This window comes from Seriola aureovittata, chromosome 13, assembly GCF_021018895.1.
Source record: "Seriola aureovittata isolate HTS-2021-v1 ecotype China chromosome 13, ASM2101889v1, whole genome shotgun sequence".
Lineage (NCBI taxonomy): Eukaryota > Metazoa > Chordata > Actinopteri > Carangiformes > Carangidae > Seriola > Seriola aureovittata.
Window position 1 is genome coordinate 17774500 of NC_079376.1, and position 17563 is coordinate 17792062.

Genomic DNA, 17563 nt, shown 5'->3' on the forward strand with positions numbered 1-17563 from the left:
ATGAGAACATTTATACCAGTCTCATGTCTGTATGGTGAATGTGTAGCTGGACCCAGCAGCCCTTTAGCTTCATTTAAATGATAATCCACAACGCACCTCTAAAATTGACTGAATATTGTATCTCATTTGTTTAATCTACATAAAAACCCAAGTGTAAAAATGACAACTTGTCATTTTATGGGGGGGTTATGTGCCAGACCATTTCTTGGCTGGAAGCAGTAACCTCCTGTCTCAAATGCTCGCGGCCAAGAAACAGTCAGGCACATAACCCGCCATAAAACCTCCGAAAGTTGTTGTTTTTACACCTCAGTTTTTGAACAAATTAAACAAAGAAGCTATAACATGTTAATTATTGAGCTTCAGAGATGCTAGGCAGATTCTTTACCTTTGAAAAGAGCAAGGCTTAAGCTAACTGGCTTCTGCTACATATTTTTGGCCTGGTTTTAAATATAATGATTTTATAACCAAGGAGTAAAAAGATTTTTTATTATGTTTTATCAAACTTTCATACAGGCTTCTGAGAAGACACTAAGCTTTGTGGTCTCACCTTCACGTAGGACTTTTCTGTGTCCACCAGCTCCTGGATGACCTTTCGTAACCTTTCAGTGGCACTCATGTGCTTGGGGCAAGGTCTGATGAGGGTGGCCTCTCTGGTGGGCCCCGAACCCAACTCCCCTCCCTGCTTCACCCGAGGTTCCTTGTTGTCCTCCATCACACCACCAGTGCCTGAGGCCGTCCCTTCCTGGAAGGACTGGTAGAGAGTGCACACTGTGTCCACGCTCTGTAGGGGGCAACAGAGAGACAGGCGTGGTATTTAGGTTAGGTAGCTCAGGGATTATAAACAGCCAGCTGGATAAAATGAGGATCACCCTTGTGATAATAACCTGCTTTGCATGCATCCAAACACAGTCGTGCATGTGCCCACAAACATATTCATTAAAGATGCATTAAAATGTCTTTTACCTCCCTCATTTAACTATTCACCACTAACGATTTCAGGTCTACAGCTGTATGAAATAATGATGTATATACAGTGGTTCTGCACTGTACATGGCCAGCCATTCCCCTGGGTATACTAAGGGTGTTATGGAGATTTAGTTATGCACCCTATGCTAATTGGCTTTGCATCAAAGACTTTACAGTGCATCTGAAAGACTGACTGGATATCCCAGCAGATAGTATTATAACACATTACATTCTTCTAAATCCACAATGGACAGTTATGCAGCTTTGTGTCACATCAGTTCCAGAAAATGCAAAATGCCAAGAGATCCCAAGAGGTCACGTATTAGTTTGTAATAGTTTGTATTAGAGGGAGTGGAGGACGGGGTTAGTAGCATCTCATTTTCTAAATTTGGTTGGTAATACCTCTGCTCATTCACAAAAAGTACAATCCTCCTCTAGCCCGCTTTGTACTTCTTTGATAGGTGGAACCCCATGACGAACTCAGCGTCATACCATTTACAGAGGTATTCGACGGAAACAGATAATCCGCATTATTTTATATTGGACTGCATTGCCTGGGGTAAGGAAATTAACATCTGCTCGAGGCACCATACTGAGAAGCCTTGCCTGTGGCGGGTAAGATTTTGTAGACTGTGAGCAACTGTGGCAGAAAATGAACCATAATCAGCCTCTCTGTTCTATTCCCTGGAACATGAAAAAAAAAGCTGTGGGGGAGAAGCCTCTCCCTTCTCTCTACATTACACCATGGTTGCCACTCTGCAGTATATGCTTTTCAAGTACAATAACACATGTATGTGCACTTCAATCAAAATAAATACATTACTTTCATACCTCACAAGCTACTCAAGCACATCACTTCATCAACTGCACAAAGCTTCGATACACTATATAGTGCAAGTCATCGAATATGATTTCTGTGCTAAAAATAACCCCATGATGACCAGTCCTTATTCCAAGTAAATGACATGATGTAGCATTATAATCTGTGGCCAGGCACTAGAATCAGCAGAGGCTGATAAGTGCCAGTAATAGCAGGTTCCAATCCGCTGCACAGCAACACAGCACGGTGGGATGGCCAGGCAAAACAGCTGTTCAGCACTCTCCATATTCCTCTGTGTGTCTATGTGCGAGTGTGGGCGTGCTGGTATTGAAAATATTGCATGAGCAAGCATCCAAGTGCAACTCACTGCTGAAAGGCTGTACACTAACACACATGGATCGATAAAGCCTTCATTCTGACACTGCAGGCATCGTTGCACACACATGCACACACACTGAGCAGTGTACGAAAGCTTGTCTGAGCCACTCAGCTCTGATACTGGTGTGAGCTACCACCCACAACCCACCCACCCGTCCCCAAATTCCACTCCCAGGGAGCCCAGAGACAATCAAGGCTTCCATTAATAAGCCTGCGACTCATCAGCTAGCTCATTATAGCATGGTCACTCCAGAGACGGCCCCTGTATGCTACAATATAGACTGTGCAAGAGTGACAGACTGAAAGAGAGAAAAGAGAGAAAGAGACAGAAGGGAAAATTCCTCTCTGTCTCCTCTCTGTATGTCTGGGTTAAGACTCTTTCAAGTGATCCACCGCCCACAGCAGCGCTCCACTCTGGATTGCTTTGAATGTGGGCTGATAATTACAACGGGGCCTTGATGCCTCCCTGTGCACTGGTGGAGGGACCAAAGATCCAAGTGGAGAGCCAGACACACTCATACACTGCAAACAGGCATACCTGTATAGGCAAGCACACACTGCCTCTGGGTTGATAATAAACCTTATGCTCTATTAACAGTCAAAACACGATGAACAGTTGACAACGGGCTCATTATAGCAGCCATACGAGCAGCTCTGTGAAGCAGCAGTTCTTTGGGCTAAATGCTAATGTCAGCATGCTGACATTGCTCCAATGAGAATGTTAACATGCTGATATTAAGCAGGTATGTTTACGATGTAGAACATCTTAGCGTGTTAACATGCTAACATAAGCTAATTAACACTTAACAAGCTAAGGCTGATGGCTGAAAAGGCCATACGGCTAGCTTTTTAGACTCGCTGCTAGCTTCCTTAAAAAGGCCTTATTACGCTAACGGTTTATCTAGTATAAGAGTGCAGCTTCCTCCAGTTGGAATACATGGTACTTTTTTAGCCCACAACTGTTTTCTTCAGTGTCTGAGCTGATGGGGAATTAAAAACATTTACCAACATTTATTTTAATTATGTGCATGAAAACATTAATGTAGCACATCGATGTAATTCATGTAAATGCAATCCATAAATAACCATTGAATATCACACGTGTAACTACAGCTGCTGACAAACACTGTCCAACTACAGATGATAAAATGTGCTCCATACACCGATGATGGTGCCACACACAGCGCCAGTCAACCTTCATTCACTGATACGTGCTCTGGGAAAACTCCATATTGCACCAGGCAGGGAGACAAGGGGAGATTGCCTGAAGGAAACACAGAGGTTGAAGGATATCAGAGCGACATAATCATCAAATAGGCCACTGGTAGCTCCACACACAGGAGAGCAGCCTTGTGCAGACAGATAACAGTCATATCTGCCATTTATTTCAGCTACAGGCGCCCGGAAAGGAGAGTGGAGGTCTGCCCGGGTCTTTCAAGATTCGTGTGTGCGCCCTGGCAGCACACACCACCGCTCAAGTGCTGAGTTAATTCTCATCACACCCACACACTGAAAGGACGTAGGCTCATGTTCACATTGCACACGCGCACAAATGAGATGATGGAGGAGCCACATGGTTGGGGTGAAAAGGAACATATATGCTTGATTGGGCGCTTGGGGACATGTACACAGACAAAAAACGCTTTCACCTCTCATGCAGCTTCCTAAGTAAATAAGATATCCTCAACATTAAATGGCAGATACCTGCAATGGAGCGTGACAAGAAGAGGTGGGCAAGGAAAGAGAGAAGGAAAGAGGAGGGGAAAGGTGGGGGCCCACACACTGTCATGACTCAGGAACTGCAATTGCTTCACAACAATCCTACCAACAGAGACTGACATGCAGCCCAAATAACCAATTAAGAACGGAGGACAGGAGCCAGCAGAGGCGGGAGAAAAGCCTGGGAGTGCCAGAAAAGACAAGTGGATTCGACAGTACCGCTGTGGATTCCTATTCAGGTTTTCATGCTGACAGCTATCAGCTCTGCATCATGTTTCCACCTCTCCATGTCCTCTAGTCAATTTAGAATAGAAGTCTCTGTCAATCCTTGCAGGTTAAAAAATAAATAAAATAAAATGCCCTGAGAGGCTGTTGAGTCATTTTGTCTCCATCTACACGGTTTCCTTTCTGACGGAGTCCAGCAGCATTTCTTTCATTTACAGTCAGTTGTCAAACACATGTACACGATGTTCCATTTTGCTAGATCCCTTAGGACAAAGTGAAAGGTTGCTATACTCTCCATGTCAAACAGAAACGTATAAATCCACTCACATTTTCATTCTAAACTGACCAAAGAAATCCCCCTGACATAAATCAAGCTAAACCTCTCCACCAGTCATCTCATCCCTCTGAAATGAAACCACATCTATTCAATCCAGAAAGCCCCTATTGAACCAACTCACTTTATGGAGCAGTCATACTTTTAGTCCTTTACTGATGACTTTCTATTGTCTCTCTTAACGAGGCCTCTTCATAAACTGCATCAAATGTCACAGCATAAACAGTGTCAGTCTTTTCTAAATATTTACTTGCTCTCTCGGTCCTCTGCTCACCATGAAGAGCAGTCTGTAGAGCAGCCTCCATGCTGCTGTGGCCTGCCGCTGGGTCCTCCGGGCCAGCGAGCAGCCCTTCCTACGCAGCCTGCCTCCCCTGGATGCTGGCATGGCAGCTCCGACTCAGAGACAGTATGTGGTTTGCCTGACCAAACTGGACAGAATATCCGTGACGGAACAGAGAAGTTGGCTTGACCGTCCTTGAGATCTTCCCGCTCCGTCAACCTCCTTATTTTTCGTCTGATGGTCAGTCGATCTTCTCTTCAACTTTTCTCACACTCCTCCTCCTCTTTCCCTGCCCTCTCTCTCTCTCTAATTTGCAGATGCCCGTCTCCGTTAGGCCCAGGGTCAGAAGCCTCAGTCTTGAGTACGCCTCAACCTCTGGGGTGGAGCAGGCTTTGATGGGGATCGAGCCATTGATCCTGCGTCCTGCCGTTCTGTGGGCGTAGGCAGAGAAAAAGTGCTTGCTGCTGGCTTGTGTTGCATACCAATCAGTCGTGGACGGTCTGGCCACTTGGTTTGTTAAAATAGAAGGGGAATTCTTCCCTTCACATTTGTCCTCGCTCGCTATCTATCTCTTTGCATCAGCGCTGGTCTATCAGCCTATGACTCTACCTCCACACTCTGCCATCCATCTTACTTCCCTCTGCCCATTTGCCTCCAGATATCTCCATTTCTCCTTCCTCTTCCTCTGGTTCTTTTCGGCTCCATGTGACCTCTCTGGTGTGATTTCCAGAGAGCTGAATGGAGAGGCCCGGGGCTGTATCCGTGTCCAGTCTCTCAATAGCAGCAGTACAATGTAGACTGTTCTGGCTTGTTACCTCCACACACAGAGGAATGGCTGACTCAAAAATGGGAGGCTCTGAGCCGGTGGGGGTAACAGGGCAGGAATGTTAACTATGGCCTCGCACAAGAATAAAACGTGACATGTATCGCACATTGCACAGACCGCTTTCACATGGAATAAATAAACAGACGAAGGCTCTGTCCTTGAAAACTGAACTTGTTTTCCAAACTTGTTTTATTACAACCAAATTTTGCCAGTTAATTAAAGGTGTTAGGATTTGGGAGGCAAGACTTTGGCTCAGGTACTTTCTTGTCTGGTATCCTGTAGGAAGACAATGCAGTGTCAAGGTGTGTGAAGGTTCCTCAAACTGTTCCTAAGCCTGACGACAGACAGTCAGTCATTTTTGGGCATTTTAGAAGAGAGACCAGGAAGAAAATGGGAGCAACATGCAACAAAAGTCCGAACAAGACATGAACCAGGGTCACTGCAGTTTACGGTCAGCACCTTAACCTCTGGCCATCATGGCGCCTCTCAGTCAGGATTTTTCTGTAAAGCCTCCATGCTTCAAACAAAATAAGTTGCATGATGAAAAAAAGAGAATTTCAAGCCCAACCAACTTTTAAACATCCGTACACCTGGCCAGATACTGTCATAAAGTGTTTCAGAGTCCACCGTCAGAAAGGAGGTTTGATGTCCTGTTAGAATATCCAACACAGATTTTGTTTCAGTCATGCCAAGGCCTTACCAAGCAGGGTTTTAAGGCTTTTTTGGGGGCACATGCACAATAGTTGTGGACTTATTGAGCTTGCCATCAAATATTCATTCTCATTTGAGTCATACTCCAATACTTGTTTTTTTCTCAAGTGTTGGGCACTTGAGAAAAAAGAAAGGGAAAAAAAAGAAAACACACACACAAACACACACAGCTCAGCACTGTCAGACGGGGAGGTTGCAAGATAAACACTAAATACAGTCTCCATCTCCCTTTTACGCTCCGATGGAGTCATTATGTTCAGAGCTCAGATGAAACGCTGCTCAAATCAAAGGAGAAGCCTCGCGCTTCACAAGTGGAGAGGCCACATCTTAGCAGAAATAAACAAACAAACTTGGGAAGGGAGAGGATAAAGTAGAGGGGATGAAATACAAGCGTGTCCCTGGGGCAGGCTTTACCCATCCCTCACAGGGTGCAGCCATGTCATGACACGATGAGAGCGTGAGCGAGAGAGCAAGAGAGAGAGAGAGGGAGAACGAGAGAGAGAGGTGGCCCGGTGGCCGGTAGGCAGGCCAGTGATTCATTTGCCATGTTAGTGGGCTATAGTGCCACAATGCCATCTTCTTTTCAAAGCCCAATAAAGGAAGACACATGCTCATAAATCAAACAGAGTAGAGGGGAGGAGAGAGGAAGACGAGAGGGAGGGCTGGTCCCGTCGCGCTCCACTCAAGCCCATTTACGCCTTTTATTATTCAGCCTAAACAAATATTATTCCACAAAGTCTCAGAGGACTTTGGGAGAAGAGTGTGTTTTAATAATGAACCCAGTTTCAGATTAAAGCACCCATTCTACTGAGTCCCCTAGGCTATTCAGATCGACTCTGCATGACTGCCAGTACAAAGGCAAAGTAATGCTAGCACTGTATGCTATTCTTACTCCTACAGGATGCCTAAACGCAAATGAAAGGTTAAGTGAAAATGCTTGTTGCCAATGTTAACATACCATGATGACAAACAAGTCTTTGGAATAACTAATGGAAACCCCTGTGCTGCCCCCGTTCCCCGTCCTGACCTGGAAAACACTCAATCTGAAGCAAAAGGACTCATCCAGGACTATCCACACCACTCAACTGCCAAAGATGACATGATACTAACAGATAATACAGCCACTGTGCACACAAGGTGACCGTTTGAGAGAAAATACACACCCATAAAGACACTAACTGCTGGTCAAACCAATACAATTAATTCTAATAGGGCCCATACTGCAGAGATAACATCATGGATGGCAGTAAAGGCAGGAGAGATGAAGCAAAAAGTAACACTATGACCTTTTGACCTGCTCCTCTCTGCCTAAACTATAAACCTTATAAGAGAGCATGAATTAAAGATCACCAGGACAGAGCTGTGCAGAGAGAAACCAAGAGCAAAGGTCTACAGCTCTGTGAATGACTAAATGCTAAAATCAACATGCTCACAGTGGCAATGCTAACATGTTGATGTTTAGCAGGGAATATTCACCATGCTCTGTTAGCATACTAACATTTGAAAATTAGCACTGAACACAAAGCCCGACTGAGTCCAGTGGAAATGTCATTAGTCTTGCAGGTATTTGGATAGAAACCAAAAAAGTGGAGAGATCTCCAGTGCAACAGCGGCAGATGAAAATTCAGAGGATCATCGTAGGCTCAATCTTCTGGGCGCCATTTGTATGTCTGCCAAATTTCATTGCAATCCATCTCATGGTTTTTGAGATGTTTCAGTCTGGATCAAAGTGGTAGACTATCCATCTGACTGTCTTTGCCCCACTACTACCATGGCTAAAATAATTCATATATAGTGCATATAATATTGTAATTCTTGTGGTCTTTAAAGTTGATGCTACTATGCAAATAAAATGCAAATAAAAGGCGTATGAATTCTGACTCACACTAGTCAAGACTCACATTCCTGGAGATATTTTTACCACATACACACAGAAGGTTGTGGGAGTTGTGTGAAACTTTGCAGCTTAAGTGTGAAGACTCATAGTATCAGCTACCTCAGTTAAAACCTCCCACAGCCCATAGTTACCGGTTGTTTGTCCCCTTTGGCGTCTCTCTGGCAGGACAAGCAGGCAGCCATGTCCTGGGCCAGGCAGGCCAGCTTGTCTTTGACGAGCCTTCCCAAACTGAGCAGCGCAGAGCCCAGGAACAAGTCCTTCTCTTCAGCCTTGCAGCCGGACGGCCAGAACCAACACATGGCCAGGAGGGAGCACAGGGCCTGGGCAGGGGACTGGTCCCACATAAAGAGCTCGATGAAAGTGGTGAGGTAGAAGCACGACTGAGGAGCTTCATCGTTCACTGGTGGGGCTACGATCGGGATGGCCACTGACATGTCTGTGCCAGGCACCCCCTCTGTGGTCATTCTAGCCAGATCTTGTTCATGTTGGATATGGGTCCCTGTTGGTCCCTCCGTCGCTCCTTCTTTTCAAGTTTTTATCTGCCTTTCCAACTTGTTTACAGTGGAGTGCATCGACGAGAGCAGGCTAGCATTAACGGGACTGACAGCAGTAAGCTTAGATTATTAGTCTGCTCACGGCCAGATGGTGGCTGATGGGCTTAGTCATAACACACACACACACACACACACACACACACACACACACACAAAAATTATACCCCCCAAACTCCCATCCCACAGACAGACACACACCAGTTGGGTAAAGGGGATTCTCTAAAGTTTAGGGAGGGGATGTTGTAGCTCCGAGGAAGACAGGATCATGTTTGAAGATGATGATCCGTAGGCATCCACCACATCTTTTTGAAGTCTAGGACCCATATTATGAGAGGGGAATCAAAACTGATTAATTCAGTCTTTTAGTCACACATTTTTATGAAAAGTGTTAAAACACCTCAAAGACTCCTCTCGACCACTGAGATCAGTAGAAAAGGAAGGTCGAGAACAGAAGACAGAGGAAGACGGAACAAAAACAGCACAAATGTTACAGTCTACTCATCTATATGTCTTTTCCTAATACTGAATAATATCACTGCTCATAATAAGTAAATAAAGCCAAAAAGTGAAGTGTAGTTTGGCTCTAGTCATAGCTTTCTGCATAAGACCATTTAAATGCTCTTACTCAAATGTCTGGACAAAAGCAAAGAGGCTTAATATGTCTGTCTGCTGTTTAACCTTTGGTTTAATACAAGACATGACCGTCTACTTTACAATGTGTCAAATATACCACATCAATTTATGGGTAAAAATCGATGCCACTGTATTTATAATATAATGGAATTTGACATTAATGTAACATGGCAGTAATCCACCATCAGGCCAAGACCTGATTATGTGCCATAAATAAGACAGATACTGTTTCATTAGATTCCAAAACATTATAAAAAACTACATTGTTACTATTGATCAGTCAGGAGACAATTTTCTCAACTAATCGAATATTTGTGAAACAACTGAAATAAAAAAAAGCCCAAGTCCGAACCAACAGTCCAAAATCCAAATATAGTCAATTATATTATATTACAAAACGCTCAAACTCTAAATAGCTAACTAAATATTTACATATGAAAAGCTGAAATCAGTAAAATGTTGACATCTTTGCTTAAAAAATTACTTAAACTAACTCATTAATTAATTTTAACGCATCTTTAACCGGATACATTAAAGTAGAGCTGAAACTCTCCCGTTATTTTCATTTTTGGTTCTTCAGTTAATCATTTGGTGTACAAAATGTCAAAAAATAAATCCCATGTTGATATATTCAGTGTCCGAAACCCAAAGGTATTCAGTTTACTTTCATCTGAGATCAAAAATAAAAACAGAAAAAGAAGCAGGAATTTTTGCCAAGAAGATGAAACAATTATTCAATTATCTGAATTTTTCCCAAACACTTTTCGGAGCAGGGATGAAAAGGTAAATTTGGTGCTAGAGGCCCTCAGTACATCCTAATATGTTTATCTGCATGTGCATGGATACACGTGTGTGACTTCACTTCAGTGGACTGGTGTCATGCGGTGAAACCAGACCATGCCAGATTACTTCCCGTGTCCTCCCATCTGTCCACTGGGATCGCCTGGTATACTATAGCTGTGTGTGTGCTCACATGTATGTGTGAGAATGTGCTGATGACCTGCCAGCCAAACAAATCCCCCATGAAGCATTTACTCGAGCCTCTCAGTTCCTAAACAAGCAGAGATTAGGTGAGGAACGGACAAACTGGATGCTGCAGTTTTTGAATTTGAAGATACACGTCCACATTACTGTGTCTCCTCACTAAAACAACTGCGTGCATGTCAAATCAATTCAATTTCCGGTGCCTCATGGGAGTTATCCGGGACCAATTCAGTTGACTTCTGCAATCGATTGGTTAAGCTCTTGATCGTACCACAACATTGTGTTAAACCAATTGCTATGGTGCTCTATAGCCAAATGTAACATTGAGTAAGGAATCACGATCATTATTCTGATGGCAAACAACAGTATCAACTGTGCCTAGTAAGCACTTTGCCTCAAACAAACAAACAAACACACACACACACACACACACACACACACACAAACACACACACACACAAATCTCTCTTCTGTAATAAGCGCAAATTTGAATGCGACAAACCAATTAATCAAAGGTAGTCAGTCTAGTGAGGTAGCCGATTACAAGGTGTGACAAATGCCTTGAAATTAGACATTCCCTTCCATCCATCTCTAATGACTCCCACGCTGTGTGCACGCATGTGTGCACCTATATGCTGATACATGGCTGATTTTCTACCCGGTGACTCGATTTCTTTCTCCTCGCCCCAGAGAACAAACTGATGGCAGCGCCGTGATTAAATTCCATTCTTCGTGACGGCAAAAATCTGATTTACCAGCACCAATATCTCACCCCGTGTTTTTTATATCGCCTTCACAGTGGCTGACTCTTCCTGATGGAGGGAGAGAGCTTTTTCTCTTCTTATGCCTCAAATGTGCACATATGCAGTGACCTAAGCGTTACACATTCATAAAGCTCCCCTTCCTCCCTGCTCCCCCCCTCCCACACACACACACCTATCTTCCATTCTTCCATTCATTCCTCAGTAAAAGACAAACGGCGGGGATGTAGCAGCAGCAGCAGCAGCAGCAGTGGTGCAGTGCAGATCCCAGCGCAGTGGGACTGACTCATGTCGCCGGGCAAACAAAAAGAGAGACGAATAGAGCCAGAATGGAGAGAGGAGAGCTAGTTGTCCTGTCTAATCCACCTCCTGGCTGACCTCAGGTCAAATAATGCACGGCATCTTCTGACACAGGCAATTAGAATAAAGCTATGCCAGCCACGGCAATTAGCGATGGTTTCTGGATATTTGGCCTGGATTTATTATCATTCAATCACGGCTGAAATGAGCGCAACACTGCTGCCTATTCCCCTTTCCATGTAGCTCAAATTACATAATGAGCAGCTTGTTAAAAGTGCGCCAAACAATCACTCACACTGTTGACCACAACCACATGCCTTTAAAGAACACGAAATCTTAGCTGAATGTTGGAGAAGACGGTGAACATGTATGAACACACACACGCGTCCACTCTCAGGCTTCAATCGCGTGACTATTCATGATGACCACACACACTCATTACTGCTCTCAGTAAACACCGGCATACAGATTGTCCTGTATTACAATACCACACTTCTGAGGCATAATTCCCAGTGGGACCAGTTCACACTCGGTTTACTGACTTCAGTAAAGTTGGTTTACACATCAAAAACCTGACCGGATATTGAACAACAGACAGGACAGAAATAGGTGTGCAATCTGCCGAAAATCGCAAGGGACAACCATTGGCATATTTATAGAGGAGATATTCCTCTAAACCGGTTTGAAACACAGGAGTTGTATTAATTGCAGGGTACCTAGACCAAAGACAGGACTTTTAAGGCAAAGACAAACACAGGAATATGTCACCAGTAAGAGAATCTGCCTGTCTAAAACATGCCCACTAAAGAGACCTATGTAGCTTTTCTTGTTATGACAGCCTCTTCTCTCAGTCTGGATCCCATCTGCATGACAGTAATAAGCTGTGTTTATACTGGTGGCTAAGATGGAATATCCTAATTATTATGGTAATGCTAAGGATTGTTGCTGAGAGCCCCACAGCTGCCACTGTGAGTGGGCACAAACACACACGCTCGACAATGTGCACATTTTGATTCACACAAACAAACCTGGAAGGAGAGAGAGAGGTACCGTATGTGGATGTCTAAGAGACAAAAACATACTTTCTGGCACACACACACACACACACACACACACACACACACACTCTTGCCCCTCCTACCTTGCTGTGCTGAACAGGCCTGTGTGCGCAGTGGGAGTGACCATTCTCCAGTCCTACGCACAGGGACTCAACACCGTCAGCTGCAGTACACACATCTGGAAAGAGAGGCGGAGGGAACAGTTTTAGAATTATGTTTGGTGTCACTCTGTGTGTGTGTGTGTGTGTGTGTGTGTGTGTGTGCGTGTGTGTGCATGCGTGCGTGCGTGCGTGCGTGCGTGCGTGCGTGAGTGCGTGCGTGTTCTGCTCACACCACCCATCACTGCATCTGTCCTACAGTGGTTTTTGCTACAGCACATCCTTCTTCGGACCACAAAACACGAACAATGCTGGCTGGTCTAAACCCATCATGAGCGTCTGCCAGTTGCACAGAATTTAAATATGTCTCCAAACTAAAAATGGCAATGGCCTTCTGTTATCCCAAAAAAGAAAAACAAACACTTGGCAATCCTAATTAAAGACTCTGTTATCTATTTTCTAAAGCCCTAAAATAGTTTCATAGCTAAAAGTTCACTGCTCCTCTTAGTAAAATGTATATTTGCTTACGAACCCCCCTGACATGACGAAATCATCAGATTAACCGACTGTTTTGAAAAGATTTTCCTGATATTACCTACTTCTCATTAAATTCAAGGTCCCGAGGACAAACTCTCTAGCAGTTGGCACATGAAAAGACTTATCCCTGATTGTAGCCTGGGAGGCAGGCCAATGTGACAGCACGAAACAAAAAGAAAACTTCTGGACTCCCTGTGGAGCTGAACTTCTCCCTTTTTTAAGCTCGCAATCATAGTCGACCAAATGCCTGACTGCTAGAGCGGAGTTACTGACATATCTCCTCTTCTAAATTTGATTCTCGTGTCTTAAACGTTTGCATCAGGCTGAATGAATCCAGATGACAGACAGTTTCCTTCTAGGAATGCCACCGTGAAATCGTTTTTGTAATTTGTGTCAGACAAGTGTTAATTCCTGACTGTGGGCATTTGCCTCTCTGCCTCCTTATCAGCCTGCCTGGAATCATGTGCCCTCTAGAGACGGAGAAGAAAACTGCAGGAACTTTGATCACACCACTTACTATAATGAGGCCTTCAAGTCATTAATCCATTTGTGTTCAATTATGGCTGCAGAGGAGCAAAACACTAATGAATTACTATCATTAAGATGATGCTTTCTCCAGAACTGACTCTTTCTTTTGACTGCTTTTTTGATGGAAAGCAATGAGTAAAAAAGACATCAAATGTTCTTGAAGGAAAATACTGTTAGCAGCGTTTTGGTCAATTTTGGCATAATTTCATTTGAAAAATGAATCGACTAACAGGTTATTCAGTGGGGTAAAGGGCAGGTCATGAATCAGCAACATGCTGTGTCCAAATCTGCAAGTCATGTCCTTCTTCTTAACTCGATTGACACCACCCCGTCTTCCTCTGACTCTCTAATAAAAACCAAAAATATAACCTTGGAAAAATCTGAATTGTCATAATATTGAAAACTGCCACCGTCTGCTCTTTTTAGAACTTGTACACTTCAATGCTGACCATTCCTGAACAATTTGTGAATCTACTTTTTAGTCATGACCTGTTGAAAGAGGTGGTGTACTGTACTGTACTGTACTTCTCTGACAAACCAAGACTAATTCAAATCAATAACAATGGTTTAAAATATAAGTTCTGATCCGACTGCATCCTCAACTGTACTACGAAAAAACATCAAATTGTTACATAGAGAACTGCATCAAATCCTAAACCTATATATATCTATAATTTATACACCACAGATCAGATCAGATCTGGTTGAATTTCCCCTACCTTCAGCGCGAGACCCAAACAAAAACAGATGGGTATCAGCTGTGCCTGTCCAACGACATGGACGACCTCACTGTTCAGTTCTGACACCTCGCATCCGCAGTGAGACCGAACCAAGCCGACAGAGCACTATATATTCATTGTGATAATGAGCTCTCTGCGGTCAAAGGCCCCTCCTGGTCTTTCTCTCTCTCCCCGAGGAAGCACAGAGCTATGAAACTTCATCTGAAACTTTTTCTACCGCTTTTAACTTTTGACATCCGCCGCATTATCTCATGCCTCTCTTTTGAGGAAGCAGAGAACTTAACTGGAAAGGAAGTGTGGTGGTTTTCTTGAGGCCGAGGTGAGAGAGAACAACCTACTCTCTCAGCTATTACTACTAATGTGAGCAACTAAACAAATTCTAGGTTTCATAAATAGCTCCTCACAAATTATTGCTAAAAAGAACATCACTGAGATGTGTGTTTTTTTGTTTTTTTTGTGACTTAGATGAAAGAACTACTACAGTATGCACCAAAATAAAGCACAACAAAACAGATCAGAAAAACTGGATGGGTAAACTGGGATTAAACTTTGAGCAGGCTGTTTACAGGTTTAACGACACAGCTCGCTTACAGAGGAAAGAAAACATTAAACTGGTGCAGAGTCAACAGAGACCGAGCTCCTCCTGAAGGGTGTGCCAAGTTGCTACATTTTGCGGTAGAAGAAATGTATCTCTCTTCATGCTTCTCCTTCTCTCTTTTTCTGTCACACACCAAAGAGGCGAACTAACTGAAACTAAAGGGTATTAATATCAACTTTAAATTTTGCTGCATTTCCATTAAATACAAATCTTTTAAGTACAAAAACAGTCCCACTAATGCTGGTTTGAGAATTTGTGCGTTTTCATCCAGGTGTGTGGTTTTGTATCATTTTCAATTTAAGCACCTGAGGAGGACTTGGTTCGGTGGTGCTTGCTGCGAACCTCCTGGTTCAGCTTGGAAGGAAGGGCCGGACGGTTGGGGGCCATGTTTGGTGGCAGGGGACCGTCCCGCCTCAGGCTCAGGTGCAGGCATTGTTCGGCGAACAACGTCTGGATCAGCGTCAGGTCCAGACCGGACACACACCGACTGTTCAGCACCAGGATCTCGTCACCTGGGCGCAAACCTGGTAAAAACAAGCACACACATTTCAGTTAAGAGATATTAAAAGCCACAGGGATCACACATGATACTGGTGATTTCAGGGTTATCTTTGTCTAGTAAGCACCTTCGTTGAAGGCCAGTCCATCAGGAAGAACCTCACTGACAAAGATGCGGCTGTTCTTTTGGCTGTCTATGTGTCCTGTTACTGCAAAACCTGCAAGGAGGAAGAGAAACAGAGATGCAGAGATGCAGAGACAGGGACAGTTAGACAGACAGAAGGAGTACACAAACGATCGTGAGGTGTATAGAAAATTACAAACACAATTAGACCTAAATCAATCCACATCAGAGGCCAACTCACCGAAGTCTCCGGTGGCGCTCGGCCTGCTCATGTGCAGTGTAAACACATTGACTGGGGAAACCTCCAACTGATCATTGAACTACAGGGTGATATCAAACAAACCAATACCCATTAAATAAGGTTAAGATAACGAAGAGCAGTGTGTATCCACGTGTGATTATGTAGGATTGCCCTCCTCACCATATCGTGGACGAGCTCTCCGGCCGCCACGTATCGAACCTCCGCGTCCTGCCCTGCTCGCCTGTGCAGTCGGAGGCAGTGCAGGCCCGGATCCAGCTGTTTCACCTGTTCACACAAGAGCCCTTAATGTTCAGCAGCCTGTATGCACACAATCATCCCACATATTTCATGCACCAACGCTTAGTATGACAGCTGCTGCGTGGCCAAAGCATGAATTATTCACCGACTTTACACTTAGTGATGAGAAATTTGAGGTAAACAAAAAAAAGTTTTTCCCAAGGGACTACATGTATGGTTATGTATGGTTGTGTGTGGGTGTGTGTGTGTGTGTGTTCGTGTGTGTGTGTGTGTGTGTGTGTGTGTGGGGGGGGGGGGTGTCCATCTATTTGCAGTCATCCTTAGAGGACTGTGTGGAGTCAGACACTGCAAGAATAGGTGTGGTATTTTAAGCCCTTGGGAGCATAACACAACCAGATCTCCTGCTACAGATGCTTAAAAAAAACAGACCACACCTGGTGTATTAACAAACACCACAAGACGGGAAAATATGCATTCTCACCATTAAGTGTGACTAGCAGGACTATGTTAAAAACATAAAATTATACTACACAACTAAATCTAAATGACATCACTGCCTTTATTTGGCGTTTTGTGCTATAACTGTCAGGAACATTGTTCTCTCGTTCTGGTGACATGTCATCATTTCTCTGAAACTGGCCGCCAACCCAACCTTGCAGGCTGCAGAGAGAAGGTCGGCGGCTGTCTGGTCTCTTCTGACGGGAACTTGGACTGTCAGGCCGTCTGGCATGTAGACACACGTCAGCATGTCCGTGGCACAACTGATGCTGTCCCACACACCGCCCTCGGGGGGCGACATGGAGTAGATGCTGGTCAGCACATCCAGCCTCTGTGGGAGTACGGAAAAGGGGGTGAAGAAGAGGAGGCAAAAGAAAGATAAAAAAGAAAGCAGGTGAGAAGCATTGGGCGGAGGAGAGAGTAATCAGAAAAAGGAGGAGTTGGAGGTAAACAGAGCGAGGGAGGGAGTGAATAGAGAGAGAAAGAGAGAGTTAGAGTTTGAGTAGCAGCACACAAATCAATAGAGTTCCATTAGTCTAAATGCTTGGCAGTGGATCAAGCAGCGGAGCAAAGATGTCATACAATTAGCCTCTCAGAAATTCATTTGACAACACAGACGGCAGTTGCTGCACATAATAGTCATCGTAATGACCGTGTACACAAGAGGACTGGCAAAGGTCTAGACGTCCAGATGATATCTGTGCACTTCTCCGGGACTTATTTGGTTTGAAAAGCCACAAGCACACTTTTCGCTTGAGTGATGTATAGGGACAATTTATTTTAAAATCAGTCAAACTTTCAGAGGGTAATTATTTGCTGGTGGCACTAACAGTGAGGTTTGAACTGGGTATTAAGGCTGGAGGGGTGGTGGGGGTTAGCCCGCCGCTCAGCTTCACAGGCAGCCATTTGGGGGTTTTGGTTGCGACTCTGTGTCTCTGGAAGGGAAAGCACTACTGCTGCGCTGTGGGGCTGTGGGAGACGCCACAGTGCAGCCTAA

At 44.3% G+C, this 17563-nt stretch overlaps 1 protein-coding gene across 4 annotated transcripts in view; it reads right to left on the reverse strand.

Moving 5' to 3' along the window:
• tiam2a (TIAM Rac1 associated GEF 2a) overlaps positions 1-17563 on the reverse strand; it is a 91653-nt gene that overhangs the window by 11627 nt on the left and 62463 nt on the right. For all 4 annotated transcript variants that reach the window (XM_056393859.1, XM_056393858.1, XM_056393860.1 and 1 more), the window contains 7 exons: positions 16721-16897; positions 15991-16095; positions 15811-15889; positions 15574-15663; positions 15253-15471; positions 12530-12624; positions 548-781 (listed from right to left, as the gene is read on the reverse strand). In XM_056393859.1, coding sequence (XP_056249834.1) covers positions 548-781; positions 12530-12624; positions 15253-15471; positions 15574-15663; positions 15811-15889; positions 15991-16095; positions 16721-16897 — 999 coding nt within the window. The remainder of the gene's footprint in view (positions 1-547; positions 782-12529; positions 12625-15252; positions 15472-15573; positions 15664-15810; positions 15890-15990; positions 16096-16720; positions 16898-17563) is intronic.